The sequence below is a fragment of the Geotrypetes seraphini genome, chromosome 9 (genome assembly GCF_902459505.1).
Source record: "Geotrypetes seraphini chromosome 9, aGeoSer1.1, whole genome shotgun sequence".
Lineage (NCBI taxonomy): Eukaryota > Metazoa > Chordata > Amphibia > Gymnophiona > Dermophiidae > Geotrypetes > Geotrypetes seraphini.
The window spans coordinates 148,352,549-148,380,067 of NC_047092.1; the positions used below are offsets into that span (position 1 = coordinate 148,352,549).

Here is a 27,519-nt window from a genome sequence, read left to right on the forward strand (position 1 = left end):
AAAGTACTTTGATTGGTATGTATTTTATCATTGGGCTTATGTGCTCAAGCAAACACAATATAATTAACACAAATCTTAAAGAGAAAAATATACACCATATATAATGTGCAACAAGAAATGACCTATAATTGCAAGCTGGTCTTGCATATTTAATAACTGAAACTTAAAAAGATCAGTAGAAATATAGTTGATATGATTGCAATTTAACATAATTCAGGTACTGAATATCCGCTATAATAAAACCCTTAGTGCTCATGCGCACTTCAATCTCTGTGTTCGTGCTATCATGCCGCCTCATGCACAGCAGAGTAGAACTCTTCCTGTAGCGGTTTCACCATTGCCCTCCCTCTGTGACGCTGCAAGGCCGGATCCAGTGACGACCGGGCCTACCTGGGGGGGGGGGGGGTGAGGGGGGAAAACATCCCAGGGCAGGCAGGCAGTTTAATCACTGCTCTGCAGCGATCCCTCAGGGGCTCCTGGCAGCGCTGAAGATGAGGCAGCAGTCCGGGAAGAGCAGGGTCAGGAAAAGCAGAAGAGGCCGGGAAGAGTAAGGCCAGGAAGAGCAGAAGGGGGTCCAGGGAATGAATTAGAAGACAGTAGGAATGTGAGCAGACCCCCACCACCATCTCAGCGAGCAAGGGTTAAAGGAGCCCCCCGCCCCGAAGAAAGTGAAAGCGTGGAAGAGTGCGGAAGTGCACGCTGGGGCTTGGTTCGGCTCGCCATGGTCCAGCAGTTCGCGAGCTTCTGCGGAACAGCATTAGGCGGCAATCCAGCGCCAAGGGGAGACGGGACGCGTTTGCCCGTTGTGTAGCTGGGCAGGTGTGTGCAGGCAGCTGGCCACAGCTAGATTGAGGAAAGGGCAAGGGATTCCTTAGCTGGCACAGATGGAAGGCAGCTTCAGTGAGGGTCTGGGCAAGGAGAGAGACAGAAAGAAAGATAGACATTGGGAGGGAGAGAGACAGAAAGAAAGATAGACATTGGAAGGGAAAGAGACAGAAAGAAAGATAGACAGCAGGAGAGAGAGAGAGAAAGAAAGGAAGAAAGACGGTGCAGTGAGAGACAGAAAAAGAAAGAAAGATAGATGGGGCAGGGAGGGAGACAGAAAGAAAGATAGATGGGGCAGGGAGAAAGAAAGATAGACGGAGACAGGGAGGGAGAAAGAAAGAAAGATAGCAGGAGGAGAGAGACAAAGAAAGACAGACATCATCTATTCTAGCACCCGTTAATGTAACGGGCTTAAACACTAGTATAATATACTTAGTAAAACTTTCATGTTATAGTTTTTAACTTATCAAATAGTCAGCCTGCCTGCCTATTAACCCAGCATATTACCCCTTTTATGCTTAACCTCTGGCACACCAACAACATATTTTATAAATAGTATCAACCACTGTGGAGCCTTTTGTATTCCTCTGTCACTAGGGTCATGCTGTTCCTCGTGCCTGTCCAATTCAGGCAAAAAAATTTTGATTTGATTTTGCCAGTTGAATTGATTTTTCAATATGATTTGATTTGCTTTCTATGAGAGAGCTTTAAAATTAGCTGGCAGGTTTATTTTGCAGACTCTTCACACACCCCCACCTCCTTTGCCCTCTCCAACCCCACGCCAGTGCTGTCATGTGTAAACAAAACAAACACTGTTAGGTCCTAGTTCGCGCTCACTGTCTAATACTAGCTCTAGCAGGATACGCATTTCAAATCTGATATATTGAAATTACAAAATAGAAAATAAAATTACTTTTTTTTACCTTTTGTAGTCTGGTCATTTTATTATTCAAATGGTGTTGATCCCAGGCTCTGATATCTGTTTGTCTTCTGTTAACTCGCTTGCCAGGGTCTACTGCCCATTTTGACATTTTCTTCTTTCTCCATGCTCACCATCCATCTTTCATCTCTGTACCTTTCCTTCTCTTTTCTCATCCCTACAGGTTCAGCGCACCTCACCCCCAAGGGTCTAGCACCCTCTTTCCCTTCCCGCTCCAGCCCCTACCCCAGTATCTCTCTCCCTTCCCTCCAGTCCCATTCACCCCATGTGGCTAGCATCCTATCTCTCTTCCCTTCTCTTGCCTTTGAGAGCTCACCTTCAAAAAGATATATAAACAGAATGGAGTCGGCCCAGAGGAAGGTTACTAAAATGGTCAGTGGTCTTCATCATAAGGCATATGGGGACAGACTTAAAATCTCAATATGTATACTTTGGAGGAAAGTCCAAAGAGGGAAGATATGATGGGGTCATTTAAATACCTACATGGCATAAATGTGCATGAGGCGAGTCTCTTCATTTGAAAGGAAGCTTGAATGAGAGGGCATGGGATGACGTTAAAAAGTGATAGGCTCAGGAGTAATCTAAAAAAATACTTTTTTACAGTGGGTCCTCAGCGGCTGTAAGCAGCGCTCCAGTGGCAGCAGCATAGGGGTTCTCCCCTTGATGGGCGCGACGAACAGACGAGGATGCAGTTTGGCCCAAGAGGGTCAGTCTGTCACAGACTACTAGGAGGATAGCAGGTCCGATTCCATGCTACTTTTTATCCCAGGATGAAGTCTCCCTGGTAGAGTCTGCTTTCATACAGGAGGACAGCAGTCAAGAGGTGGTGGTGACACTGAATTAAAGGGAAGATCTTGTAGTGTGCTAGCTGTCGTTTTCAAGCATTATGTACACATTGCTCAGGAGTTAAAGGTGGAAGTCCCTCCAGCTTCTTTACGCTCAGTTATGAGCAGTTCTACGAGTGCCTGCATTTTTTCCTTCCCATCTGGACATCACTAAGCTGGCTACTGACCATTTGGAGTTGCCAGAGCCCCAGGTACGTTAGATAGATTGTGAGCCCACCGGGACAGATAGGGAAAATGCTTGACTACCTGATTGTAAAACCGCTTAGATAACCTTGATAGGCGGTATATAAAATCCTAATAAAACTTGAAAACTTGAATCCGCTCAAGCGGCTAAAACTATGTCCAAGCTGTATCCGATGGTGCCAGATTTCCAGCAGCTGTTTGTTCAGCTGAAAGTAGATTGCTGGTGGTACAGGTCACTAAATGAACCTCCCTTCCTAGTGCAGGAGGGGTGATGTTAAAGGATCCTCAGGACTGAAAAGTGGACTTGCACCTCAAGTGTCAATTTGAGGCCTTTGAAGCAGCAGCCATGTTTTCATTTGTGGCATGTGCTTTTCACATTCAACTGTCTCAGGCCTCAGACCCGATAGCTGTGGAGAATCCCCAAATCCTCCTCTCTGGTGTTTTTATATTGCAGATACTCTGTATGAGCTCATCAGAGTTATGAGAAAGGTCTTGGTCTATGCTGTCTCTGCTCGATGGATTCTCTGAATCAGATAGTGGGCAGGAGATGCTACCTCTAAAGCTATGCTAAGCAGGCTTCCCTTTCAGGCAGATTCTGTCTGGCAAGGGCCTAGATGACCTGATGGCCAGTGTGACAGATCGTCACCCTAAGTCCTTACCAGACAGCAAACCCTGGACGGTCCAAAGTAGAGAGTTGAAGGGAACAGATATCCCACTCGTCCCCACCAGGATCCTCTCCATCCCCACCCATCCCCGCAAGGAATTACCTCCATCCCCGCCCATCCCCATAAAAAGCAGCAATTACTTGATTTTGATTTTTGATTTTATTTCTTATATACCGCTATACCGTGAGGTTCAAAGCAGTTTACAATGAAGATAGATTACAGATACATTAAAATAAAATAAATAAAAATGGTACTTTGGATTTCCCTAGCTGTCCCGAAGGCTCACAATCTAGCTAAAGTACCTGAGAAAACAATAAATTAAAAAAAAAATGAAATAAAGTAAATTCCAGTCAGACAATAGGATCTGATGTTAGAAGTTCATAAAGACGATATGCCAAGGAGCGAAAGCTCGTATGCTCCTTAAGCCCTGATGTATGCAGCCTAGCCAACACAATATTTCAGCCATGAGGTTTCCTAGGAAGTAGTAATGAGTGCCAAAATGCAGGCTAGTCATTTGGATCAGAGTCGATGCAATGCTAAAATGCAGGCATGACATTTGGATCAGATGACCTCTGCAACAGCCAGACAACCGCCACTATCATCTCGGTGCATCAGCTGCATTAAACGGTCAACTGCCACCATTCTCAGATCCGATATCTAGTATGGTATAGAACCCTGCTGGATCAGGGGAGGGGTGGAGCTGTGCTCTTAAGTCTCTGCCACTGCTTCTGCTGCTTGCCGCTGGTTTCGGTGTGGCCCCGGCGTCTCCTTGTGCTCACCGTTATCCCCTGGACATTAAGTCCCTGCTGCTGATTCTGCTGTCTGCCACTGGTTTCAGTGCGGCCCCAGCGTCTTCTCGTGCTTAACCGTTAGCCCCTGCTGGATCAGGGGAGGGGCGGAGCTGTGCTCTTAAGTCCCCGTCGCTGCTTCTGCTGCCTGCCGCTCTTTTCGGCGCAGCTTATCCCCTGCTGGATCGGGGGAGGGGCGGAGCTGTGCTCTTAAGACCCTACTGCTGATTCTGCTGCCTGCCGCTGGTTTCGGTATGGCCCCGGTGTATCTTCGTGCTCAACCGATTAGCACCTTCTGGATTGGGGGAGGGGAGGAGCTGTGCTCTTAAGTCCCTGCTGCTGATTCTGCTGCCTGTTGCTGGTTTCGGTGCGGCCCTGGCATCTCCTTGTGCTCAACCATTAGCCCCTGCTGGATCAGGGGAGGGGCGGAGCTGTGCTCTTAAGTCCCCGCACTGCTTCTGCTGCCTGCCGCTGGTTTTGGTGCGGCCCCGGCGTCTACTTGTGCTCACCGTTATCCCCTACTGAATCGGGGGAGAAGAAAGGAAGGAAGGACGCAGGAAGGGCCTCTGCTGAAAATGCACCATTCTAGGCCTTTAGGTTTGTAGACAGTTATGCTGCGATTCTATAACTGTCAAACTCCTCCTTTCCAAGATGTTTTCAGACACGCCCGAGTGAAAATTAAAAGGAAAAAGTGCAGAACCCTGTAAAACTATGAATAAGGTATATGAAAGGAACAAAATAAAACTGGAAACCAGCAAAGAAAACAAAATATAATTAAAAGCTTAAAAATATAAGAGAGAGACACTGAAGCCCAGGTCTTACTCAGGCAACATTCTAGAATTACTTCTGACAGGAACATCAATTCCACAGTTTCTTTTGTGTTTGCGCTGCTGTTTTCCTTGTGGAATCTCTTTGGTGGAACCCTTTTTTTGTTTTCTGTTCAGGTAATTCACTTATAAACCTCCTCTATTACTAAGGCTGACGTGTCCATTATATTATATGGACGAACCCTGCTTCCAAAGCCTTCCATCCCCGTGGGAGTCCCGTGGACCAGAGAGGGGTCCCCGTGGGAGTCCCATGGGTTAGGGGGATTCCCATGGGATTCCCACGATCCCCTTTCCCGTGCAGACCTCTAGTCCAAAGTTCAGATTAGGGCAGTTTTTGAGGCTCTTGAAGATTCAGGAGGCCAGTCAATGGAAAGACCCTTTAAGAGATTGCGTCAGATTCACCGGAGGCGGGAGACAGCAAGCTTCAGGCTCTCGCCCTTCCCTAGCCACTAAGAAAACACAATGATGCCAGGCTAGAGGCTGAACTCCTCCAAAAAGGGGAGAGTGGCCTTTTAGTTGATCTGGTCTCAGATTGGTGCAGACTGCTAGGTTCTAGATATAATCCTGGGCAGCCAGAGAGCGCGCTCAAAGTTCAGGTCTCTTTTGGGCCATAGAGGCGGTCCCGAAGGTAGTCTCGGCCTTCCACATCAACCAGGAAGTCTGCTTGCCTGCTTTTCGCCCTATGGGGCCTAAGAAAAAGGATAAAGAATTGCATTTGTTGGATGTCAAGCGAGTGCTGCTTTGGTACCTCAGTTTTTATCAATGAGTTTTTGCCTTTCGGATCACCTTTTTGTTCTTATGAGTCGTGCCAAGAATGGGAGGTCGGCGTGTAAAGTCTCAATTTCCAGATGGATTTAAATGGCCATTTCCTCCACATATGTGGGCTGTGGTAAATAACTACCGATAGCATTGAATGCATACTCGCTAGAGGAGTTGCAGCCTCATGGGTGGAGGCTAGGGCAGTCTCACTCGAGGAGATTTGTAGAGCAGTTAACATGGTCTACCCTTCATACCTTTTTATCAGGTTTATAGGCTAGCAGCTGGGAAAGGACGCCGCTTTCAGGGCCTCCGTCTTAAAGGCAGTCACAGCGGGCCAGGCCTACCCTAGACTGGAATCATCCCTATAATTTCAGGACCACTAGACACATTGCACTAGAAAGAAAGATTAGATTCTTATCTCTGTAATCTTCTTTCTTATAGATTACAGAGGTAAGAATCTAATCTTTCTTTCTAGTGCAATGTGTCTAGTGGTCTCATCCTGTGTATGGGCTTTGCCTGCCTTCTGCCTGAGGATCAATCTGGATTGGAAGAATTTTCTGTGTCTCGGAGGAGTTGAGAAAAAAAAAAAAAGAAAGGTAATGTATAGGTAAATCGTTATGACCATATAGTCGGGTTTCAGTCTCTGCTTGTTAGCAGGTCGTGTGAATAACTTGAGCTCTATACATATTTTGCACTGGTTGCACGAGTTTGAATGTTATGATGTTATTTCTTGTGTTCATCACAGAGCAGAACAAAATTGTAGTGTCGAGGATTTTTCCCTATTTCCCTCCTTCCAGTTATGTCTCTTATTGCAGTACTACTTGATTACTTTTGCACAAAGTGAGGGGACAGGACCAGCTTCCTGGTAAGGAGGTGGAGTTGGAAAACATGATTGACAGTTTCCTTCAAGCAGCTTGCTGGTTCAGATACAAGACTCTAGCATTCAGCACCACTAGACACATATACAAGAAAGAAGATTGAGTTAAGAACCTAATCTTTCCAGTGCAAAAGAAATGTAAGTCTTGACAAGTGGGTTTCTTCCCATCACCCGTTAGGATTGCAGAAGACATCATGTAAATTTTTCAACTCCGCCCCCTTGTATCACTTGGCAGTGCCTCAGCTCCTCAGTTTTTCCTTGTGCATCTTTTCATCTGATCTGCATCTGATTTTTTTTATTTTGGGTTTTTTTTATCCAACTTTTGAGACAGCCCTGCCTGGGAGAAGTTAGTCTCTGTGTTCAGAGGGCACAACCCTGTTACAGAGAACTTGCCTAGCCAGCCTGCACTAATAACTCTGGGTAGTCCTCTGGGAGCGCAACTCGCCCCTGATTTTTCAGGCACTAGAGCCTACTTGACAAGGCTCATGTCTCTTTCTACTAGAAAGATTATTGAGGTAAGAACCTAATCTTTTATTCTAACTTATTGCTGCTTCAAATTATTTCAAACTTTGTCCCAGGTGCTAGCTAAAGTAATCATAATAGATTAGTGCTCATCCTACTTAGGAAAAAGCAAAAGTTCATCATCACAAATCCACATATTTATTTTTGTCTTGAGCACCAGGCATCCTGGACAGACATGAGTGATGCTGGGGAAAAAAATCTTGGCATGTTCCATTCATGGAGTTGATGAGAACTAATGTATGATATTAGTGATGCATTTCTGGGATCATTTTGTTTGAAGTGCTGCTTTTAAATAAGATTTGCTGAGATTTGGTATGATTTAACTATGGGAAGAGTGATTTTAATCTCCAGATTACAAAGTCTAGAAACCATCCTGACAGTTGCTACTTTTCTAAAATAATTTAGGGGTCCGAGATTCTCATCCAGTCAGGATGGACATGGATTACCAGACTGCTCAGTTTCACCCTTTTCATCCAGCTTGCCTACCTGGTTCAATGGATGTGTGTAAGTATATGCTATAGTATATCTTGCTACCTTTAATATTTTTCTGTACTCTGTAAAACTACCATAAACATGTATTTCAGTAGCAGCAGGGTCTTCAGTAGAATTGGGGGAATGAGCCTAAAAATGGTGAACACAATGTGGATGTACTTGAGAAGGAATGTCATGCTGGTTTATGGGCAGATTATGCAGTAGGATCCAGCTCAGGAAAAATGTATATCTAGCTGGATGCTAGGGAAGCTCTTAGGGCATGAAAATTATCCCCTAATTTGCACTGACAATCTCTCACTGGACATCTCTGTATGTAGAAATCAGCAACCTATTTTTTGTAATTTTTCATGGAGTGGACGTAGATGTTTAGTCCAGGACAAAATGATAAAATTTGCTCGCACGTTCGTATAGCAGTTCCCCCATGCTCAGAATCTCTAGTGGGTTATGGTGCTGTGAACCCTTATGTTAATCTTGTGTTAATCTCTATCTAGTTCAGTCATTGCAGAGAGTCCTTGGCCAGGGGCCACAAACCATAGAATCCCTACAGAACCTGGTATGCATGCACCTAGTTTTGGCCTCCTAGAAATTTTGAGCTGCCTCCTTGGTATTTCCAATGGTCTAGGAATCAAAATTGTCTTTTGTACCACAGTGCACAGCATTACTTAAGTTTAATGGAGAAACTCCTTTCTGTACAAAGTAATGGAAGGGATTATAGGTGTAGCTCACACTTAACATTAAGGTACAATAGATATTTTCCTGTCCCTTAAGCATGTTGTATTTGAGGCAGTGAAGAGTTAAAATGACTTGCTGACGATCACAAGGAACTGTAGTGGGATTTGAACAAGGCTTCCCCTGGTTTTCAGGCCACTGCTGTAACAATTAGGCTGCTAATTCTCCAATGTGAGATTATATCAATGGTCACAGTACTCTATACTTATAACTCAAGTGAGTGTTTTGATAATTCTTTGCAAAATATTTCTTTTCTGTCATAGTTCAAACTATTTCCTTATTCTTCATGAAAGACCAGTCTAAACAAGTGGATTATGTCTATGCTGCCACCAAATAGATTGAGAAAGCCACTTCATAAGACTTCTTTGATACACTGAATTGCTGAGGTTAACACCAGACCCCTCTGTCTCCAGCCAGTTATGCAGGCTATCCTTCCCTGGTGGAACAGGATCCCAGTCAATTGATTTCACTTTTAAACCAGGTGCTGGTAAATGTGCTCCCAGTGCTTCTGGTTGAGCAAGCTCACAGGACTCTGCCTTCTGCAGTTTAGTAGAGCAAGTACTGGTAAGTGAGTTTCCAGGGTTCCTGCCTTCAGTTTGGTTCCAGGGTTTGCTGAAGCAGACAGATAATGAATTCCCAGAATTTCAACATTTGGCTGCATCTTGTAGAGCAGGTACTATACTCCCAGGGTTTTGGCCTCACAATTAGACAAGCTCTCCAGAGTTTGGCTCTGGTTGCCTCTGGTAAAATAGGTGCTGGTATGTTTGTTCTTTGAGCTCCATCTTTCTGTCAATCAGGCTTCAGGCTTTGCTCTGTCCAGTCTGCATATCCATGCTGTACTATCCTTTATCACATCTGATATCGGAAACTCAGGTGAGGACAGGGACTACCATGATCCAAGTTGGGTATAGATCTTTATTGGGTTCTAGGCCTTCCAGATTTGGATAAACTCCTTTAGCTATGGAGAAATTTACTACTTTTGTTTATCATTTCTATAGTGCTGAAAGGTGTATGCAGCACTGTACATTTAACATGCAATAGACTGTCCCTGCTCAGAAGAGCTTACAATTTAATTTGGACAGATAGGACATATAGGGTTGGGGAGTTTCTTGCCGAGAGAATGTTAGGATGAACATAGGTATCATACCATGAGTGGGAGTTAGGAGTTGAAAGCAGCCTTGAAAAAATGGGCTTTTAACTTGGATTTGAATACTGCTAGAGATTGAGCTTGACATATTGACTCAGGCAGTCTGTGCCATCCATACTGTACAACAAGATAGAAGGGATGGAGTCTGGAGTTGGTAGTAGAGGAGAAGGGTACAAATAAGAGGGACAACCTGATGAACAGAGGTCACAGGGAGAGATAAGTGAGGAGAGAGATGGGGGTCTGCAGAGTGAATACACTTGTAAGTCAGTAAGAGAAGTTTGAACTGTATATGAAAATGAATGGAGATCCAATGAAGTGATTTGAGGAGAGGGGTAATGTGAGTATGGCGGCTCTGGCAGAATATAAGTCATGCAGCAGAAGCTATCTGACCACAGGCATAAATAATTCAGTATGTCATCTTTGGGACTTGGAATGTCTTACTGTCTTAACTATTCTCTCACCTCTGCCGCAAAGCTTCTGTTCTTCAAATTTTCACCTCCAGCTGCAATATTCAAAAATCTGCCAACTGTTAATACATCTACTATATTTATTCAATTAAAGTATATTTCAGAAAAATACAAGGAATTCCCATGTATGTGTTGGTGTATTAAGGTTTAACTTTCTGGAAAGTATAACCTATGCCTGCTTAGACAGTTTTGGTGGTAGCAAGCCATATGAGTTCAGAATAGTAAGACAGGATATCTGGCATTCATCTCCAAGAAGGTCAAGGAAGCTACTACCTTATGTTGCACTTGTAGGAGTTTTCGGATACCAGAGGGATGACTAGCCTCTTGGGGAGGGCACAGTAATCCTTAGGCAGAGTATAAATCTATTTCCAGTTAATGGCAGGGTGTGCAGGTTTTGCCTCTATTGCATTCCCATCCTAAGCACTTAAGCATAAGTGTTCAAACTGGGAAATTGTCCACCTTGAACATGAGTCCTCAGAGCTATTATGGCTTTCTCCTACTCAATCTAGGTAGAACTTGAGTATTTCCCACTTAACTGGACTGGCATAGACAATAAGGAAAGTAAAATTTAAATTTAATATCAAGACTAGTCCAGAATCCATCCAGGGACAATTGAGATTAAAAACAGCAAGTACATCGTTTTGGAGCTTTGGTATTGACTTTTATCCCAGGACAAGCAGGCAGCATATTCTTAACACATGGGTGACGTCACCGACGGAGCCCTCGGTACGGACCTTTTTAACTAGAAGTTTCTAGTTGGCCGCACCGCGCGTGCGCGAGTGCCTTCCCGCCCGACGGAGGAGTGCGTGGTCCCCAGTTTCTTCGTTTCCGCGGAGCGAAGAAGACGCGTGTGTTTTTTCAACGGCCGTTGAAACCACTTTTTTGCCTTCCCGCTCGCGCTTTTTTCCTTATTTTTTCTCTCTTTACCTTCGGGTTTATTTTTCTTTGATTTGCAAAAAAAAAAAAAAACTTTGCTTTTTCGCCTTTTTTCTTTCGTTTTTGCCCCGGCGGGGCCTGTTGCCAGTATACAGGCCTCGGGCTTCGATTTTGCGGAGGCTATCTTCCCCTTCATGCCCCCGCAGGTCGGTTTTAAGAAGTGCCAGCGGTGTGCACGCCCGATCTCCATAACTGACCCACACAATTGGTGTTTGCAGTGTCTGGGTCCGGAGCATCGGGCGGACTCCTGCACCCGCTGTGCCACTCTTCAAAAGAGAACCCTTAAAAACCGAAGAATTCAACAAACTCTTCTCTTCGGCACCGAGTCGGCGATGGACTCCTCACCTTCAACGGCGGTACCTCACAAATCGGCACCGTCGACCTCGACACCGACCGACCCCACATCGGCGTCGCTGGCGCCAGGTAAGCCGGCTAAGAAGCCTTCCTCTTCCCTCGAGCGCCCTCCAGCTACGGTGGCGACACCGTCCCTACCGGCATCGCACCGGTCCCGCAAACGCTCCGCCCCGATCTCGGTGAGTGCCTCGTCATCGGCCTCCTCATCGCCGGGGCGTGGAGCGGCATCCAAGGAACCGAAGAAAAAGAAAGCGGTTCCGATGCCACCCCTAGATGACCGTATCTCGGCCATCTTAAAGGCTCAACTCCAGGAGCAGTTGAAGAAACAACTTGAACAACTGTTGCCCACTATCCTGGCACCGCTCCTTCCGGTACCAGACCGGCCCAAGCCCCGTACCGAGCCCCCGGTGTCCACCCCTTCGGTACCGGTGAACACCTCCATGCCGATCCTTTCGGCCCAACAACTTCATGGCGATCCGGTGGTTCATTCTCAGGCCACATTGGATCCTCCTCGGCACCAGGCGGTACGGCATTCTTCTCGGGACCGAGATCGACGCCGGTCGTCCTCCCCTGGTACCGTCTCGGTGCGCTCTGGAAAGTCTTTGTCCAAGACTCGCCATACCGCGCCCTCCACCCCGGTGTCTCGACATGCACCAGAGGTCAGGGACCCTGACTTATGGGAGGAAACTCCTCTCGGTACCGAGGAGGATCCCTCCTCATCTGATGAGGAACCATCGGCACCCGATGCCACCTCTAAACCAGAGCAGTCCTCATTTTCTAAATTTCTGAGAGAAATGTCTGCTGCCCTGTCCCTTCCCCTAGAATCTGACTCAAAAAAGTCTCAAGCCTTTCTAGAGGCTTTAGACTTTGAGCAACCTCCTAAGGAGTTCCTCAAGCTTCCCGTGCATGACATCCTACGGGAAACGTTCTACAAAAACTTGGAAAATCCCCTCACGGTACCGGGAGCCCCCCGTAAACTGGACAACCTTTACCGTGTCATCCCTATTCCTGGATTCGACAAGTCTCAATTGCCCCATGAGTCCCTTCTAGTGGAATCCACCTTAAAAAAGACTCAGGGCTCCAGTGTCTATGCCTCTACCCCTCCTGGCAGAGAAGGTAAGACCATGGACAAGTTTGGCAAGAGGCTTTACCAGAATGCCATGCTTGCCAACAGGGCAAACAACTATTCCTTCCATTTTTCTTTCTATCTGAAACACTTGGTCCAACAACTGTCTGCCCTCCAGAAGTACCTTCCTGAGCGCAAGGTCCCGCTATTCCAACAACACATCTCTGGCCTTCTCCAAATGCGCAAATATATGGTCCGCTCAATATACGACTCCTTCGAGCTCACCTCTCGGGCCTCTGCCATGGCCGTAGCCATGCGTCGCTTAGCCTGGCTCAGAGTCTCCGACCTGGACATCAACCACCAGGATCGGTTGGCCAACGCCCCCTGTCTCGGGGATGAACTCTTTGGAGAGTCACTGGATTCCACCACCCAGAAACTCTCGGCCCATGAGACCAGGTGGGACACCCTGATCAAGCCGAAAAAGAAGGCTCCGCCTGCCCGACCCTATCGGCCTCAATCATCTTACCAGCGGAGGTTCTCAGCCAGGCCGCTCAATCCGCCTCCCCAACAATCTCGGCGACCCCGTCAACAGCAGCACCATGCCCAGGCTCGATCTCAGGCCACTCAACCCTCTAAGCCTCCTCAGCCTGCTAAACAATCCCAGCCCTTTTGACTCTTCTCTCCAGGGCATAGCCAGTCATCCACCCTCGCTGCCTCTTCCACAGCCTATCGGGGGTCGTCTCACCATTTTCTCCAGCCGTTGGGAAGTCATCACGTCGGACCAGTGGGTCCTCAACATCATCCGCCACGGCTACTCTCTCAACTTCCAGACTCTTCCCCCGGACAACCTCCCCGTAGAGTCTGCTTCACACTCATCTCAAACCCCCCTCCTCCTGAGGGAGGTTCAATCCCTCCTCCTTCTCAATGCCATCGAAGAAGTACCTCCAGATCAAAGGGGTCAGGGATTCTACTCCCGCTACTTCCTGGTTCCCAAAAAGACGGGAGACCTCCGTCCCATTCTCGATCTCAGGGACCTCAACAAGTGTCTGGTCAAGGAAAAGTTCAGAATGCTCTCCCTTGCCACGCTTTACCCTCTTCTTTCTCAACACGACTGGCTATGTTCCCTGGACCTCAAAGAGGCCTACACTCACATCTCCATCAATCAGAATTCTCGCCGCTACCTGCGGTTCCAGGTGCTCCACCACCACTATCAGTACAAAGTGCTACCGTTTGGCCTCGCTTCCTCCCCCAGAGTCTTCACCAAGTGCCTTATAGTGGCGGCCTTCCTCAGGTCTCACAACCTCCAGGTGTTCCCCTACTTGGACGATTGGTTGGTGAAAGCACCTTCATCTCAACTCGTGCTACAAGCTACTCATCACACCATCTCTCTCCTCCACCTCCTGGGGTTCGAGATCAACTACCCCAAGTCGCATCTGCTTCCCACCCAGCGACTTCAATTCATTGGAGCAGTTCTGGACACCACGCTGATGAGGGCCTTTCTCCCCTCCGATCGCCAGCGCACCCTGCTCCATCTCTGCCGTCAGGTACTCATGCATCCCTCCATTCCTGCCCGACAGATGATGGTCCTCCTGGGTCACATGGCCTCGACGGTGCATGTCCTTCCTCTGGCACGTCTCCACCTTCGTACGCCTCAGTGGACTCTCGCCAACCAATGGTCACAGACTACAGATCTTCTTTCTCATCCCATCTCTGTGACATCATCTCTTCAGCAATCTCTCCAATGGTGGTTGAACTCCTCAAATCTTTCCAGGGGTCTACTTTTTCATCTGCCCCCCCACTCTATGATCATCACCACAGATGCGTCCCCCTACGCGTGGGGAGCTCACCTAGGAGATCTACGCACCCAGGGACTTTGGACCCCACAGGAGCGTCGTCATCACATAAATTTCCTGGAACTCAGAGCCATGTTCTACGCCCTCAAGGCTTTCCAACATCTTCTCTGCCCTCAAGTCCTCCTCCTGTGCACAGACAATCAAGTCGCCATGTACTACATAAACAAGCAAGGCGGCACCGGATCTCGCCCCCTTTGTTTGGAGGCTCTGCGCATCTGGACCTAGGCCACGGACCGCAATCTCTTTCTCAGGGCGGTCTATATCCAGGGCGAACAGAACTCTCTGGCCGACAATCTCAGCCGCATCCTTCAACCTCACGAGTGGACGTTGGACCCTCCGACTCTGCTCTCCATCTTTGCCCGATGGGGCACTCCGCAGGTGGACCTCTTTGCAGCACCTCACAACCATCAGCTGCCCCAATTCTGTTCCAGACTCTTCTCTCCTCACCGTCTGGCTCCGGATGCATTCCTGCTCGACTGGAGGGATCGGTTCCTGTATGCCTTCCCTCCACTTCCTCTGATGTTGCGGACCTTGTCCAAACTCCGCAAGGACAACGCCACCATGATTCTTATCGCACCTCGGTGGCCTCGCCAACACTGGTTCTCACTCCTGCTCCAACTCAGCTCCAGGGAACCCATTCTCCTTCCTGTGTTTCCTACTCTACTTACGCAGCAACATCAGTCTCTACTGCATCCCAATCTGTCTTCGCTCCACCTGACAGCTTGGTTTCTCTCGGGCTGACCTCTCCAGAGAACCTATCTCAGCCGGTCCGCCTCATCTTGGACGCCTCCAGGAAGCCGGCCACCCTCCAATGTTACCATCAGAAATGGACCAGATTCTCCTCGTGGTGTCTCCGGCATCATCAGGAACCCACCTCCTTAGCGGTGGAAACTGTATTGGAATATTTGCTCTCGCTGTCCAATGCTGGCCTCAAAACTACCTCCATCAGAGTCCACCTCAGTGCCATCACTGCGTTTCATGAGCCTATTCTCGGAAAACCCCTCACGGCTCATCCTCTGGTTTCCAGATTTATGAGAGGTCTCTTCAATATCAAACCGCCTCTCAAGCCTCCTCCTGTCGTCTGGGACCTCAATGTGGTTCTCTCAGCACTCATGAAACCTCCGTTTGAGCCTCTTGCCACTACTTCGCTCAGGCTTCTTACCTGGAAGGTGCTTTTCCTAATTGCCATCACCTCTGCCAGGAGGGTTAGCGAACTGCATGCACTGGTTGCTGACCCACCATTCACTGTTTTTCACCATGACAAGGTTGTTCTGCGTACCCACCCTAAATTCCTTCCCAAGGTGGTCTCGGCTTTTCACCTCAACCAGTCCATTGTGTTGCCCGTCTTCTTCCCTAAGCCTCACTCGCATCCTGGGGAACAGGCGTTGCACACGCTGGATTGTAAGCGTGCCCTTGCTTACTACCTTGATCGTACCAGAGCTCACCGAACATCCCCTCAGCTATTTTTATCTTTCGATCCCAACCGTTTGGGTCGTCCTGTCTCCAAACGGACACTTTCAAATTGGCTTGCTGCCTGTATTGCATTCTGCTATGCTCGGGCCGGTCTCTCACTGGAAGGAACTGTCACGGCCCACAGAGTCCGAGCTATGGCTGCTTCTGTAGCTTTCCTCCGTTCCACGCCCATCGAGGAAATCTGCAAGGCGGCCACTTGGTCCTCAGTTCACACGTTCACTACTCACTACTGTCTGGATGCGTTCTCCAGACGGGATGGACACTTCGGCCAATCCGTGTTACAAAATTTATTTTCCTAATGGCCAACCATCCCACCTCCCTCTTTGTTAGCTTGGAGGTCACCCATGTGTTAAGAATATGCTGCCTGCTTGTCCTGGGATAAAGCACAGTTACTTACCGTAACAGGTGTTATCCAGGGACAGCAGGCAGATATTCTTACGTCCCACCCACCTCCCCGGGTTGGCTTCTTAGCTGGCTTATACTAACTGGGGACCACGCACTCCTCCGTCGGGCGGGAAGGCACTCGCGCACGCGCGGTGCGGCCAACTAGAAACTTCTAGTTAAAAAGGTCCGTACCGAGGGCTCCGTCGGTGACGTCACCCATGTGTTAAGAATATCTGCCTGCTGTCCCTGGATAACACCTGTTACGGTAAGTAACTGTGCTTAACCTTGCTTTCATCTGAGTTTCTGATCAAGGGGAGGTTATTGGCTGTATCAGAAGCTCAAAGAAAATCATTTTGTTGTCTTAGATGGTTTATCCTGGGTTCATAGCTTTGACAGAGATGTACTGAAGAGCAGAAATCAAGCATCAAATCTGGTATAAGGGAAGAAGTCATCCTTTGAATATTTTTTTTCTCCATTTGGTGGCAAGGGGTTCATAATCCACTCGTCCAACAGGACTTAAGGGAAGAAAATTAATATCATAAATTTTTAAATTTCATTTTTTGAATCAGTCTCTTTTATACTAATATTTAAAACAGTTTGATATAAAAGTATTAGTATTTGGGTGTTTATGTACTGCAAATAACACATTATCTTGATGATTGACCTATTTCTGTATTGTGCTTGTGTAAAATGTCTGAGTTATAGTTGAATGGGTGAATACTTTGATGTATAGTATCTAAACAAAATGCTTTTAGCTGACCAACTTCAAAATGTTGGACTACTAAACGTAGTGCTACAAGTTATTAGAAGACAAGCAGCCATTATATTCTCACATGTGGATGATGTCATACATAGAACCTGGTGCAGGTACTGCCAGATGTACTGTCACTTTAAATATTTGAGGCAGTGCCCCCCCTCTCTGCATCTCCCCCACTGCATGCGTGCAGGTGCCTTCCTGTCTGATGTCGACATATGGGATCCTCGGCAAAAGCCTCAGAAATCATAGGCTCGGCCCCTGTCAAAACAGCAGCAGTCTTTATGACTTTCCTAGAGCATAGTCAATTTCACTTTTCCTCTACCACCCAAACTTCCTAACGGGGCAGGTTAGTCCTTTTCCATCAATGTTTGTTTCATCACAGACCAGTGGTACTTGGAGACATTTCTCAGGACTATGCCCTAAGTTGGCTCAGCAAAACTCCCTATTGCCCACCAAGAGTCTTTTCAACTTCCTTCAGAAGTTCCTTCTTTCACCAGGAACTCTTGACCATTCTCCAGCAAAACACAATAGAACTTGTTCTGCTTCGAGAGAGGTTGTGGGTTCTACTGAAAGTATTTCCTAATTCCAAAGAAGACCTGAGGAATTCAACCCATTCTCAATCACCAATGTCTAAACCTGATGGAGGAGTTTTGCATGGTTTCTCTGGGAACCCTTCTACCCCTGCTAGAGAAGGGAGATTTGATTTGTTCTGCAGATATTGGAGGTGTATACTCACTTTTTGTGAACAGATAGAATGGAGATGCATCTCCGCTTTCACACAGAATCTCGATGCTTCCAACACAAAGTCTGCCATTTTGTCTAGCCTCTCTCTGCTCCTCATGTTTTCATGACAAGCTTAATGGTAGTTGCGACAACCCTTTGCAGGTGGGGATTTCATGTTTTCCCCTACATAGACTGGTTGATCAAAGTGTTATTGCAAGCAGCTCAGATGGTGAGGAACTCAGCTGTTCATCTCTTAGAGCCTCTGTGGTTTGCTGTCAGTTATCCAAAGTCTTATCTACAACAGTCTCACACCTTGGAATTCAGGGTCAAGTTTTTCTACCTCAGCAGAGAAGGGACAATCTCATTCACTTGTGTCAAACTATATCTACAGTGAGGCACACTTCTGCCCATCATATGCTATGCCTTCTAGGCATTTGACCCTGTTTTGCACACCTCTGCTTCAGAATTCCTCGGACTCTCTCCTCCCAGTGGTCTCAAGCCTTGGCACCCCTCTCTGCTCTCATTGAAGGACTCTGATCTCCATCACTATCTACAGTAGCAGATGGTTCCTTCCTACTGGTCTGGTGGTTAGAGCTGTGCCTTTTGCACCCTGAGGTTGCGAGTTCAATCTCAGCCTACTCTTTGTGACTTTGGGCAAGTCGTTAATCCATCGTTTGCCCCTGGTATCACAATTAGATTGTGAGCCTGCCGGGACAGATAGGGAAATAAAGAGTACTTTGTCCGCCAAGCCCCTTCCCTTGTTTAAAAGCAGACTGAAAAATCACCTTTTTAACTTTAATATTTTTTATTCATTTTCAACACATTCAATAAGTGAAAACAAAATAAAATTAAACATTTTACACTTTAGACATCACTTATGTTTTACAAGATTCATACACATTAATACCCTCCCCCACCCAACCTAATCTTTATCATTAAAATAACTATAAAATTTTTCCATAGCTTCAGAAATATACTATACATATTTTAAACATAAATTATACAATATATAACCATTCAGACTTATTTATCAAACCACAAAAATTTACCACCCTTCCTCCCTATTTCCATCCATAAAAATAATCAATAAAAACCTCCTTATATACCACCCATTCCCCTCCCCCTTCCTTGGATGTGCATTTAATCTAACAACAAAAACATAACTATAATGATTCTACAAAGGACATCAATGGGCCCCAAATTAGTTAAAATTTTTTATTATTCCCTAATAGAACAGCGTTCATGTTCTCATATTTATAAATTAGACATAAACTTGCCCACCAAAATGTAAAGTTGAGACGATCCCAGTTTTTCCAATTTCGTGTAATCAGTTGTATAGCTGTACTTGTCATAATTTTTAAAAAAGACATCTTTTATGTTTATCTAGGGGATCTTTGATATGCAAAATGGTACCACAAATTACTATTTCATAAGTTAAAGGAATCTCAGAATCTAAAATATTATTAATACTAGTCTTTAAGCCCGTTGCATTAACAGGTGCTAGAATATATATTTGTCTGTCTTTCTTTATTTCTGTCTCTTTCTTTCTTTTTGTCTCTCTCCCTGCCCCTGTCTCCTTCTTCTTTTCTTTCTGTCTCCCTCCCTCCCACTATCTGTCTCTCTCCCTGCCCCCTATGCAGCAGCATTTCTCTCCCCCCCTCCACTTCCCTGTGCAGTTGCTACATCAGCATTCCTTCCCCCTCCATTTCCCTGTGCTGCAGCATTTTTCTCCCCCCCCCCCCCCTATTTCCCCATGGTCTTTCTGTCTGTGTTTGTTTTGGTGTTTGTCTGTTTGCCTGCTGTATGTGTGTTTGTTTTTTTTCTGTGTGTGTTTGTGTGTGTTGGTTGGCAGGTTAACTTGCTTCCCAGTAGCGGTAGCTGGATGGGGCTGGAGACCCGTTGTTGAGGGGTTGGTATTATCCAATCAGTGGTGATACTGTGAGGGCCCAGTTCTAGATTGCCTTTCACTACCATCCCAGCGAAACACAACTGTGGGTCAACTGTTGTGGAGAGAATAACCGGTCCCGGGAAACCGGCGGAGGAAGCAGCCGAGAGCTACACACAGCCGCCATCCAGGATCTTCCCTCACATACACCTATCACCGGCCGGCAGGGAGCTGAGGATGAGCATCACTACCGTAAAAGCGCCAAAGCTCATAGGAATTCTATGTGTATCGGAGCTTTTACCACAGTGGCCTGCAATAAACCCCAACACAACTTGATAAAAGGGGCTTTAGATTTGTGATGATAGGAAAAGGATGGACACAATTTTTTGTTATACTTTGCTTTAAAATAGGTAAAATGCATTACTCTTCACCCCCTTGATATAAAATAGGCTGTCAGATTTAAGCAGCTAGCCAGGTTTACCAATATGCCTTAGGGGCTATGAGAAAAAACAAAACCAAAAACACGTAGGTTTCATACAAAACAAAAGTGTTGCATCGGTCCAATAAATTTAAGCAGATTTCTCCTGTAAAAATCAGCTCTGCTGAGAGTGACATACTTTTCAATAGCATGCGTGGGGGAACTGCAGGTAGTATTAAAGGTCAGATATAGAGAGGCCCTGTGAAAAACGGGTCAACATCAGACCATGCTGTCCTATTTTTTGAATGTCAAGCGTATTACCTTCCCTTTCTCTCCATGGGTTAGGCAGGCTCATGTTCATCAAAGCTGAGGATGAGCGTCCGGACCTCCGAGCAGCTCCCGGAACTGCCCGGCAGCTCTGACCTGGCCAATATTGCTCCGGCCCGGCAGCCTCCCGGGTGTGAAGCTGCCGTGTGCCCTAAGGCAGCTCCTGAATGCGGCGCTGCCCTCCTGGCATTGTTGGTCGACGCTGAGCCACTGGGGGCAGATAACCGAGCCGTCCGTGGACGGACTGTGCGAGGCGGGCGGCAACACAGATCACCGGGGACTGCTTTTTTAGGGAAAAAGTTCAGTTTTAAGTATAATGTGGGGGGTTACAACCCCCCAAACCACCCACAACGCCAGCGCGATGTCTGTTAAGTAAAGTGGGGGGCTTCCCCCCCACACCCCCTGTCGGAGCCCTTTAAAATAGTGCTTTTCTTTGGCGCGCCGTGAACCTTGCGAGCTGTTATCTCGCGCGATTTAGTCCCGTCACCATACAGACAACCAAGTTACATGTACTATCTGAGCAAGCAGGTGGGAACAGGATCTTACTCCCTTTTCAAGGAAGCCAACCAGATCTGGTCCTGGGCATAGCTTGAGGAATATTTCTCAGAGTAGTTTATCTAGCAGGCAAACAGAATGTTCTGGCAGACAAGCTGGACAGACTTCAGCCTCACAAGTGGTCTCTTATCACTCTGTCTTGCATCTAATCTTCTCTCAGTGGGGACCACTTGAAATAGACCTGTTCACTTCTCTCCTGAAAAGAAAGCTTCCTCGATTTTGTCCAGACTTCCCCAGATTACATGGCTCCAGAAGCCTTCCTGCTTCACTGGGAGAAACAACTTTACGCCTTTTCCTCCAATTTCTCGTAGAGAAAACTCTGCTCAAACTTTGCCAGGATCAGGGCACCATGATCCTCACTGTGTCTTTGTGGTCCTGCCAAGTATGGTTTCTACTACACTTTCCCCTCCGAATTCGCGGTTTCAGCATCCGCGGATTCGGTTATTTGTGATTTTAAAACAAAAAACCCATTTTAATTTTTCATAAGAACATAAGCATTGCCTATGCCGGGTCAGACCAGGGGTCCATCGTGCCCAGAAGTCCGCTCCCGCGGTGGCCCCCCAGGTCTATGACCTGTAAGTGCTCCTTTGCCAAAATCGTTTATTCCCTAATCGTTTAATATCCTGTATAGTATCCCTCTATCTATACCCTGCAATCTCTTTCTCCTTCAGGAAGTCATCCAATCTCTTTTTGAAACCCAATATTGTACTCTGTCCTATCGCCTCTCCTGGAAGCGCATTCCAGGTGTCTACCACACTCTGAGTGAAGAAGATCTTCCTAGCTTTGTTTTGAATCTGTCTCCTTTCAATTTTTCTGACTGCCCTCTTGTTTTTGTTGTCCCCGCTAGTCTGAAGAATCTGTCCCTCTCCACCTTCTCTATGCCTTTCATGATTTTGTAAGTCTCTATCATGTCCCCTCTAAGTCTCCGCTTTTCCAGGGTGAAGAGCCCCAGCTTCTCCAGCCTTTCAGCATATGAAAGGTTTTCCATGCCCTTAATCATCCTTGTTGCTCTTCTCTGGACCTTCTCGAGTATCGCCATATCCGTCTTAAGGTACGGCGACCAGTATTGGATGCAGTACTCCAGATGCGGACGCACTATCGCTCGATACAGTGGCACACCATCGCTCGATACAATGGCAGGATAACTTCCTTCGTTCTAGTAGTGATACCTTTTTTGATAATGCCCAACATTCTGTTCGCTTTCTTTGAGGCCGCTGCACATTGTGCCGCCAGCTTCATTGTTTTATCCACCAATACCCCCAAATCTTTTTCTAGGTTGCCTTCCCCAACTACCCTCCCTCCCATCGTATAGCTGTACATCGGGTTCCCTTTCCCTATGTGCAAGACTTTACATTACTCACATTGAAGCTCATCTGCCATCTCTTTGCCCACTCACTCAGTTTGTTCAGGTGTCTTTGTAGTTCTTTGCATTCCTCAACAGTTCTGACCCTACTGGAGAGTTTTGTGTTGTCCGCAAATTTTATAACTTCGCACTTTGTCCCTGTTTCCAAGTCATTAATGAATATATTGAACAGCAGCGGTCCCAGCACTGACCCCTGTGGGACACCACTCGTGACCCCTTTCCAATCAGAATAGTGTCCCTTTACTCCTACCCTCTGCTTTCTGTCCGCCAGCCAATTTTTGATCCATCTGTGCTCGTCCCTTTCCACCCCATGGCTCCTCAGTTTCTTTAGTAGGTGCTCATGGGGTACCTTGTCGAAGGCGCTTTGGAAATCCAGATTTTAAACCCTGTAAGCCCCCCTTAAGCCTTACCTGATGGTCTAGCAGGTTTTCGGGGCAGGAGCGATCTTCCCACGCTCCTGCCTTGTGCAGATCGCTCATAGGAAATGGCTGGCTTGCTCCCGTCATAGTCTCGAGACACTACGGGGGCTCAAGGCAGCCATTTCCTATGAGCAAATGGCTGCCTTGAGCCCCCGTAGTGTCTCGAGACTATGACGGGAGCAAGCCAGCTATTTCCTATGAGCGATCTGCACGGGGCAGGAGCGTGGGAAGATCGCTCCTGCCCTGAAAACCTGCTAGACCATCAGGTAAGGCTTAAGGGGGGCTTACAGGGCTTAAAATAGGCAGGGGAAGTGGGGGTTAGGGGCAGAACCGGCCCAAATATTATTTGCAGTTTTTTAATATTCGTGGGCCAGCTCTGCCCTTAAACCCGTGGATACGGAGGAAGAAGTGTACTAGAACCTTTGTCTAGGAAGGCATGGAAATTACAACTGTTTCCAATCCTGTTGACGTACAATGAGGGGTTCCTCTTTTATCCCAATCCTCGCTCTCAGGCTCTAACTACATGGTTTCTCTCCCTAACCATGTAGGTTCCTACCAGTTTTCATCTGCTGTATCAGATGTCATCCAGACGTCATCCAAACTTCGCTCTCAGGCTCTAACTATATGGTTTCTCTCCCTAACCACATAGGTTCCTAACATTTTTGGATGTCATCCAAACTTCAAGTAAACAATCTACTCAGTGGTCACCATTTTAAGTGGACACGGTTTTGTTCCTGGTGTGCATTACATTTATTTTATTTATTTAAAAATTTCTGATATACCTCAGATCTATAAAATCTAAGCAATTTACAACATAGAATAAATATAACATTAAAACATACTACTCTTCAAGACATACAGTATTTAAAAATCTGAACAATATCTAAAATGTCTGTTTTAATTCATAAAAATGCCTGTGAAAACAGATGTGCTTTTAAAAGTTTTTTTATAAATAAACTCAGTCTTTTTCAGTTCCTTTGGAAAGAAGTTCCATACCTGAGGTCCTACGAACATAAAGATTGAGTCCCTATATATCTCCAATCTAATTTGATTAAAATCTAGAACATCAAGTAGTGCTTGATTACTTTAACAAAGGGGACGTCCTGGCACATGAGCCTTTAGGGTTGTTAATAAAGAATTTTAAAAATTAACATTAAAATTTTAAAATGAATACGCCATTGAACAAGCAACCAATGAAATGCTTATGAATTGGTGTAAATTACCTGTCTCTCTGGTCTAAAAACGCTAGGCATGTTTAGTCAATACTTAAACTCTCCTAGAGTCTTGACCCTGGCAACTAAGGAATCCTGTACATGAGAATATTATGGCTGTTTATCTTCTGAGAAAACAAAGATACCTACCTGTAGCAGGGGTTCTCGGAGGACAGCAGGCATATATTCTCACAACACACCCACTTCCCCTAGTTGGCTTTTTAGCTTTTTCGCTATACTAAGGAATCCCGTATGTCAACATCTGGTGAGAAGGTTCATGTGCGTGGAGTGAGGGCACTGCTTCAAAGATTTAAAGTGACAGTGTATGCATCTGGTACTGTAGATGATGTCACTCACATGTGAGAATATATGCCTGCAGTCCTCAGAGAGCACCTGCTACAGGTAAGTATCTTTGTTGTATACAGAGTCCGGTTCAGATAAACATGAGACTATCCCTGCTCTGTGGCATTTGAAATTTAGTCAAAACAGATGAACAAAAGATAGGCAAGTGTTGGGGAGAATTACAGACATTGTATTTCATTGCCAGAGAATGTGCTAAAAGCAGTTAGCTTAGTAAGGTTTAAAAAAGGTTTGGATAATTTCCTTAAATGTCCATGAGCCATTAAGATGAACTTGTGAAAATCCATTACATATTTCTAGGATAAGCAGCATAAAAATCAGTTTTACTGTTTTGGGATCTTGCCAAGTACTTGTGACCTGGATTGCCCAGGGCTGGAAACAGAATACTGGGCTTGATAGACTTTTGATCTATCCCAGTATGACAATGCTTATGTTTTCTTGTTAGCAAGATTTGTTAAACATTTCAAATCTCTTCAGATATCTATTCTTAAGGTTCCTGGTAGCCTTTCTTTCCCTCTGCCCACCAGAAGTGATATGAGCTAAGATCAGGAATGCCTTAGTAGTTTGCATTCTTGCTAATCAGATAATTTTCCGGCCTCTGAGTTATTGAACAGTTCTAAAAGCTGTTTTGTTTTTGCCAGCAGCTACGTTTGGCACAGCATCCATGAGCATGCCAGCAGGGTTTGGAAGCCCTGCCGCCTACAATCTTCCTACTAGCTACAGTGGTACTTTCCAGCAGCCACTATTTCCAACTCAGGCACCATTTTCTCAACCAACAACATTCTCTCAGCAGCCAAACGGTAAGGCCACGAATGTGTAGGTGTGTGTTTTATTTTGTCAGAAGTACAAAAGCATTTAAATAATAATAGTACAGTAAAACCTTGGATTGCAAGTAACTTGGTATGCAAGTGTTTTGCAAGACAAGCAAAACATTTTATTAAATTTTAACTTGATATACAAGCAAGGTCTTGCAATACAAGTATATACACACACATCACATCTGAGCCGAAGGTTCTCTCTGTCTCTGTCTCTCTCAACAAGCAAGGTCATAGAAACATGTTTCTATGGCTTTGCTTGTTGAGAGAGAGAGACAGAGACAAGGTCCTGCAGTATTTTGTATTAGGTTTGTGGGTTGTGGAGTTTCCATTATTTGTTATGGGGGAATTCGCTTTGATATACGAGTGTTTTGGATTACAAGCCTGTTTTTGGAACGAATTATGCTCGCAAACCAAGGTTTTACTGTAAATCTAACATGTAGTAGAAATGTATATGCCAAGATGCAGCAAAGCTCAGGTACTAATATAGTGAATGTATCTTTTGAGTGAAGTAGGATTCACAAAAAGATTTGGTCAGGAGTGTGCCAATATGTTGAGGCAGGACAAATGTTAATCCTTTATGGTAACAAAAATAATGGTCAAGATATATCACTTATCATGAAAAGGCAGCGGATAGACTTATAGGTATAATAATGAGATTTATTTTCAGCTACCTACAAAAATATGTATGGTTACTTTTAAACAACACTGTAGCTTGGGTGTTTTAATGGCACCCAGAGACTGGCTTTGGCTTCAAAGCAATTACATGCAGCACTTCATTATCATCATTACTTTGATCTGTAAATACAAAGCTTCCTCTAAGTAGAAGCAGGCCAATGTATTCTCACATGTGGGCAATGTCATCCGACAGATCCTGGGGTGGATGGCTATTGGCTAAATACTAAAGAATACCTGATTACTGTTCAGTGTATTGTAAACTGTTTTGGGTGAGTCTCTTCATGAAAAGACAGTTAACAAATCCCAATAAATAAGTGTTCTGGCAGCATCCCACTGCACATGTGCTGGTGTTTTCCTGCTCAACCCGGGACCTCAGTCTCTTCCGTGGAGCTGGAAGAATAAGTTTTTGTGGTCTCCCTTCAGCGCATAGTTCTTGTAACTTTCAAGTGCTTTTCCATGTGGGTTTAGCGCTTATTTTGAGTTTTCCTCAGTATTTCCCTTGTTTCCTTTTTTTCTTCTTCTTCTTCAAAATTGAGAAATTAAATTTGGCTGCTGTTTTTTTTTCCCCCAAAGTCTGACACACACACCCCTCCCCCGTGGCTTCAAAAAATGTACTCGGTTCAATTGAGTGACTTTCTGCCACAGACCCATACAATTGGTGCATTGCATGCCTTGAGCCTGACCACCAGCTTGATTCTTACTTTGGTTACAAAACAGCTGAGGACACAAGAGGCATGCCAAGTCCAGCAGAAGAAACTTTTTGGCTTCTGGAAGGCCAGTCCATTGACATGGGTACTGGGAGCATTGTCTTTGATGGCTGCCTAGACTACCTTTACCACTTGGAGTTCACCAGCATCAAGGAGGTCAACTCTTTCCTTGACATCAAGCGCAGATGGCAAGTCCTGGGACTGGTGAGCATGGGAGCTGACACCGAGGACATATATGGGTTTGACATCCTCCTCTTCAACACTGAGGGATACCGATGCTGTGTTGAGGGAAGCCTAAGAAGCATCAGTCCTCATCGTAGCATGGTGCTGGAAACTCTGGGGCATTGTCACTGCTAGTCTGAGAAGTGTTGGCACTGGGAGGGTCACTCTCCCTCCTTAGTGAAGGTACTGATGTATCATTCTACAGGCAGTTGAATTTCTGCTTCTGATATGACACTTCTCCAGGCTGTCTGACCCAGCTCTCTAGCCTTTGCCACTGCCTCCTCTTAATTAACAGTACTAGATCATGCTCAGGAAGGAGCTGGCACAGATGTTAAGTTGCACTCTGCTCAAGCATCGAGGGCACTTACTGCAGCTCAACCTCGGCCCTTTCTTTGAGGCTTAGGCTTTGCCTGTGAAGCAGTCTTTACTGGCATCTTCTTGGGTGTCGATGTCGACCCATGTAGCACCACCCTTGACATAAGGAGTGGAAACTTCCCTAGAGTCAGAGGCTAGGGTCTGTACCTCCAGAGTGTGGACATAGTACCACTGGGCTGAGGAAGACCTAGACTCGGACCGTTCTAATTACTTAGATCTCGAACATTTCATGGGAGTCAGATGAGGATCCATATTCTTGTCTTATGGTGTCACTTCTTACCCCTCCCCACCACAGGAGAGGAGTAAATCTCCACCTGAGATTGAGAACAGATACCTTGGAAGTCTGCATCAGCAAGCAGGTCACAGATAAGGAGATGGCCTTCACAGTGCATATCACTCCCATGACTTGTCTGTATTTGAGGCGGGGTGGGGGGCAAATGGACTAGTGACATCTGCTAGGCTTCCCGTAGCTGGGAAGCCAGAGTTGTTCCAGATCAGGTTCATACCCTGCTCTGGTGAGTAATTCAGCCAGATTTGACCATGGGGCTCCATTCCAAATTCTACCTCCTCAG

General features: G+C 46.0%; 1 protein-coding gene across 11 annotated transcripts in view; it reads left to right on the forward strand.

Annotated features, from left to right (window-relative positions):
* Positions 1-27,519, forward strand: part of AGFG1 (ArfGAP with FG repeats 1) — a 133,342-nt gene that overhangs the window by 100,356 nt on the left and 5,467 nt on the right. For 8 of the 11 annotated variants that reach the window (XM_033958388.1, XM_033958399.1, XM_033958390.1 and 5 more), the window contains 2 exons: positions 7,637-7,735; positions 24,792-24,950. In XM_033958388.1, the coding sequence (XP_033814279.1) occupies positions 7,637-7,735; positions 24,792-24,950 (258 nt within the window). The remainder of the gene's footprint in view (positions 1-7,636; positions 7,736-24,791; positions 24,951-27,519) is intronic. The other 3 variants (XM_033958389.1, XM_033958395.1, XM_033958397.1) reach the window with 1 other exon arrangement.